Source organism: Thalassophryne amazonica, unplaced genomic scaffold (genome assembly GCF_902500255.1).
Source record: "Thalassophryne amazonica unplaced genomic scaffold, fThaAma1.1, whole genome shotgun sequence".
Classification (NCBI taxonomy): domain Eukaryota; kingdom Metazoa; phylum Chordata; class Actinopteri; order Batrachoidiformes; family Batrachoididae; genus Thalassophryne; species Thalassophryne amazonica.
In genome coordinates, this window is record NW_022986262.1 from 71,791 (window position 1) to 77,165 (window position 5,375).

A 5,375-nucleotide genomic window follows, 5' to 3' on the forward strand; every position below is an offset into this window, starting at 1 on the left:
GAAAGATATTTTTATTGACTTTAAAGTCCTCTTCCCGTTGTTTCTCCTCCTCTCCTGATGGTGGCAGTGTGGCTGACCTCACACTCGGTCCAGTTTCCTGCCTCTTGATACATTTCAAAGTTATGAAACATGGCGGTGTCATTTCCGCCACACTTGTGTGAGTGGTTTATGGTTGGTTGTGGAGCTGGACTGATAGGCCACGCCCCTGCAGTGTGTCATGTGCAGCAGCGTCTCCACAGGACACAGTGGAACAGACAAAAAACTTTAATCTCTTTACAGCCTGATGACATCACAAGTACAAAACGTTCGGCAGCTTCAGATGTCCATCAGGAGACACAGACAAGAAATATTTACAAAACAAGTGGAGAAAAATAATGCGGCAGTCTGAAGCATCCTCCGAGCCGCTGGACTTCAGCCAATCAGAGCCGGCGTTTAGTGGCCAGGTCACCTGCTTGTGGTAGCTGTCCATTTGTCTCGGACTTTGTTGTACATCTGAAAGAGAACATTTTATTGCAGCAGCAGCAGGAGCAAGGCACCAATGATGGTGAGGGTTCAATTCCCACTGATTCAAAGTCACGTTTGGAAAATGAGGCGGTGCCGCACAAAACATTTAGGCAACTTCAAAGTACTGATTATATGCAAATGTATGCACAAAACTCACACAAAACCTAATCAACTGCTAACACACACACACACACCACCGCAGCAGGATGTAAGAATAAACAGCAGGAGGCGCCACTGAGGAGGTCGACTTACGCTGGTGTTGGTCTGCGTCTTGTTCAGCGCCTGCAGCAGCTGATCGATCATTGTGTACGGCAGCCAGACGGACGGCGCCGTGGCAGAAAGAGGGCGCTGTCAGAGAAAAACACAAGTCAAAGAAAAGGACACACACACACACACAGTCTTTGGCTAAAGTCTTGGGGCTTGTGTGTGTATGCACGTTATGTGGGGCGGGACCTTTTCACAGTCGCTCTCAGTTTGGTGAGTCATGCTGGACATTTGTCACTCGAATCAGAAACGGCGTTTGCTTCACTCTCCGTTCAACAAAGGTTAGAAACGAGCGCTGAAATCACTCATTTGCACATGGGCAGCAGAGGAGGGGCTAACCATGGTGTCCATCAGCGGGACTCGAGCCACTCCTCCTAACAGTCACTGGAGACCTGTATTAGACAGACCAGGGTCCTCGTGTCCAAAGACTTGTGTGGATTTCCTACTGAAACCTGGTGTTCACCAAAACCCAGAAACTGATGTACGCACAAAAATATCCAGATGTATCAAAGTGTGCGTACACGTGGATCCACACACCAAACTCCTCCATGGCCACGCCTCCTCCAAATATGCAAATGTATTCATATGGTGGGTTGTGTCGTGCTGACGACACCGTAAGTGTGAGGTGTCGTGTGTTTGATGACGTCCGCTGTTTTGTTGTGTAAAAATTAAAGGACTTTTTTGAGACAACATTCAAAAACACAGAAAGCTGTGGCTCGCTCGTCGTTCTCTCACGCGGCTCACTGTGATGTAAACGGAAATTAAATGAGTGTGTCCGTGTGTGTAAATGCTGAGGCTCAGAGCAGCGCACACACACACCACACACACTGAAGTAAAAGATATTAGGTGCACAGCGGCTGACTGTGTGTGACATCAGAGCTCGGAGTAGAGCCGCTGCTCCTTCACGTTGAAAGGAGCCAGCTGAGGGGTTCAGGCATCTGGTAAGGATGCCTCCTGAGCCCCTCCCTAGGGAGGTGTTCCAGGCACGTCCATCTGGGAGAGACCCCGGGGAAGACCCAGGACTAGGTGGAGAGATTATATGTCCACACTGGCCTGGGAACACCTCGGGATCCCCCAGTCGAGGTGGTCACTGTAGCACAGGAAAAGGAAGTCTGGGGTCCCCTGCTGGAGCTGTTGCCCTGTGACCCAACCCAGAAAAGCGGTTGAAGATGATGATGAGTGAGTGATTTATTTAATTAAATTAAGGCCCAATTGATGCTTGACTGTTTGGGTGAGTTTTACTGTACGTAGGACTGAACAATAAATTTATGATGAAGTCACTTCCATCCCACACGCTGACTATATTCTCCAAAATGTTTCTTCTGTTTGAATCTGAAGGGAATCTGTACATCTTGAAGCCCTTGTGGTGTCTATTTGTGCACTGAAATGCAAATCATCCCATCATTCTCAGAAAATAAATAAATAGCTGAATTTACATGCAGACACATTAACAGTGTGATATTTTGGCCCAAAGATGGCATCATGAGTCACGCAACCATTTTTTTTCAACTTGTCATTACTGTCTGAATAAGGAACTGTTTTCATCAAGAAAGAAAAGAAATTGATAACAAAAAGCATTTTAGATTTATTTTTTACATTAATGAAAAAAGTCACAATCTTGTCTAAAATCCTGTTTGAACAGCACAATATTTATTTCCAGAGAGAAAATTCTTACCGTGTTTCCTGAGGGCACAGTTCGCTTTTTCTGTTTATCTTTCAGGTGTGTTCATGAAGCCAGCGACAATTCAAACTGTCTTTCTCGCCATCTTCGCTCTGTCTGATGTCGCTCCGTGACACAGACATGCTGCAAAATTCTTCTTTTAAAAACTTGAGATCTCTAAAAGTTTGCAATGTCCACATGCTACATTTAGCTTCAGCTTCTTACAGAAGCCACACAGCGTCACCACAGCAGTCACCAGTCCCCTTTATGACAACTGTCATAACAGCTACACTTTGAGTGGCATTTTCCTCCACAAAGTTCCACAGATCCGAGACACAGATTTGTATCTATAACACACAGATCAGTATTCACGGACTTATAAAACTTACACGATGTCGTAAAAAAAAAAAGGTAAGGCTTTGCGATAGGCATTTTAAAAACTCAACAATCACAATTACAGAGTACAACACTAACCCCCCATGATGAAATCCGCAGCATTCCTTGGATCCACAGAGTTTTCACAGCCCTGATATTTGAATGTGCACATGCCCAATTGTGTCCTTGCTGGTTTGTGTTCAGAAAAATTACACAGATAAAATATTTAACTATGATGCAACCCCTGCACTGCGCACTGTGCCAGCCTCCGGCCCGATGTGATGTACCCGGATGACACTCGGATGATTGTGTTCCCCAGCTGGCACAGCTCGGCTCAACGTTGACTGGCACACTCCTGACCGATCCCAGCTCCTGCTGGAATGCCCCTGATGCCAGGAAGCCCAGTGTGGTCAGCACCTGTGTGGGCACAGACAACCCCTGGCTCCTCACCGTATTATGGTCTGGGCCAGCTGCAGTTCTGTGCACGACTCCAGTAACAGCGACCTTGGTAATTGACATTGGTTTATGAGCCAATTATCGTCATTTGCAAGTAAATTCTCACATTCCCTGAATACACGCTCACGTCAGACTGCACCATTTGCAAGGTCCTCTAACAACGCTAACACAGCCACTGTTAGCGCCATTTTACTCATAAGCTTGCGCATGTTTTTATATCCACCATTATAACTGCAAACTGTGGGTGTTAACTGTTCAGTGTGTGTCTGATGTGCACGTCACTCTGATGACTTCATGTTTTCACACTATTAACAGTTCCCTGCATCACCTCTACATGTCAGCAGGAACAATAGCTGTACAAACGTGTACGCCAGCCAGAATGTGTTCCTTGAGGCACTGCACATTTCCACAGTCATTTCACTTTTGATATGTCTGAACTGTTTTCGTGTGTCAGCACACTTTGTACACGAGGCCCCTGGAGTCAGATTCATGACGGTTTTCTCAGTTTCTTCACATTGAAGTCCCATCTTTGAAACGACGACAAATGACAATAATTAGGCAGATGTTTTCTTGCTTAAAGCTAGTTTAAAATGTTTATCAGTCAAACTAACAACCCACTGCTCCTTCCTGTGAGCTACAAACAGTTCTTATGCCTGTGTCAGTTGTCCTTTGTTGGCGGCTGTCCTTTGTTGGCGGCTGTCCTTTGTTGGCGGCTGTCCTTTGTTGGCGGCTGTCCTTTGTTGGCGGCTGTCCTTTGTAACATACTGTTGGAACGTTAAACTTGTGTTCTGATATTTGGGGGATTAAGTGATCCTGGGTGTGAAACGTTTGAAAAACACTGGATTACCATAAATCCATTGTAAACCAGTTTTAAGTGTGTCCCCTTTGTGTCTCTCAGTGGCGGTTTGCCCATAGGCACCGACCCTTTTGAAATTTGAGGAAAATCTACATAAAGCAAATTTGTCATTATTAAAAAAAAATGGAAATAAGCATTTACTTTTACCACAAAGTTCAAGAGCCTTGAACTTCCAGCATGTGACCTGATGCTTCTCTCTGATTGGCCTCTCTTCATTGGCTTCCTGTTAATTCTAGAATAGAATTTAAAATTCTTCTTCTTACTTATAAGGTTTTGAATAATCAGGTCCCATCTTATCTTAGGACCTCATAGTACACATATCACCCCATAGAGCGCTATCGGCTCTCAGACTGCAGGCTGACTTGTAGTTCCTAGGGTTTGTAAGAGTAGAATGGGAGGCAGAGCCTTCAGCTTTCAGGCGCCCTTCCTGTTGAACCAGCTCCCAATTCAGATCAGGGAGACAGACACCCTCTCTACTTTTAAATTAGGGGCTTAAAAAACTTTCCTTTTGCTAAAGCTTATAGTTAGGGCTGGATCAGGTGACCCTGAACCATCCCTTAGTTATGCTGCTATAGACTTAGACTGCTGGGGGGTTCCCATAATGCACTGAGTGTTTCTTTCTCTTTTGCTGCTGTAGCACCACATCTGCATTTAATCATTAGTGATTGATCTCTGCTCCCCTCCACAGCATGTCCTTTTCCTGGTTCTCTACTCCCTCAGCCCCAACCAGTCCCAGCAGAAGACTGCCCCTCCCTGAGCCTGGTTTCTGCTGGAGGTTTCTTCCTGTTAAAAGGGGAGGTTTTCCTTCCCACTGGAGCCAGTGCTTGCTCACAGGGGGTCGTTTTGACCGTTGGGGTTTACATAATTAATTGTATGGCTTGCCTTACAATATAAAGCGCCTTGGGGCAACTGTTTGTTGTGATTTGGCGCTATATAAAAAAAAAAGTTGATGATTGATTGATTGATTGTCAGAACAGACTGTCCCAGACACTCCCACTGTTTACTGACAGTGAATTGAAACTGTTTTCATGTTTCTTGTCAATCAGACATCACCACAGCAGTCAATTCCTCATGTGCAGGCGAGCGTACGTGCCACTGGTGGCGGTAATGCACCATCTTGGTTTGTAAAACCGCCGATAACCTCAACAGAAGAAGCCCTCCCTCCCTCTGTCTCTCTCTCTCTCGCCTCTGTCTCTCTCTGTCTCTCTCTCTCTCTCTCTCTCTGTCCCTCTCTCTCTCTCTCTCTTCCTCTCCTCTTTC

The 5,375-nt window shown here is 45.6% G+C and overlaps 1 protein-coding gene across 1 annotated transcript in view; it reads right to left on the bottom strand.

Annotated features, from left to right (window-relative positions):
- Positions 1–248: 248 nt before the first annotated feature.
- The window catches only part of LOC117505889 (nuclear pore complex protein Nup160-like), a 160,270-nt gene continuing 155,143 nt past the window's right edge, over positions 249–5,375 (bottom strand). The window contains 3 exon segments of the mRNA XM_034165424.1: positions 249–468; positions 471–492; positions 757–852. Of these exon segments, the coding sequence (XP_034021315.1) occupies positions 290–468; positions 471–492; positions 757–852 (297 nt within the window). The 3' untranslated portion in view covers positions 249–289.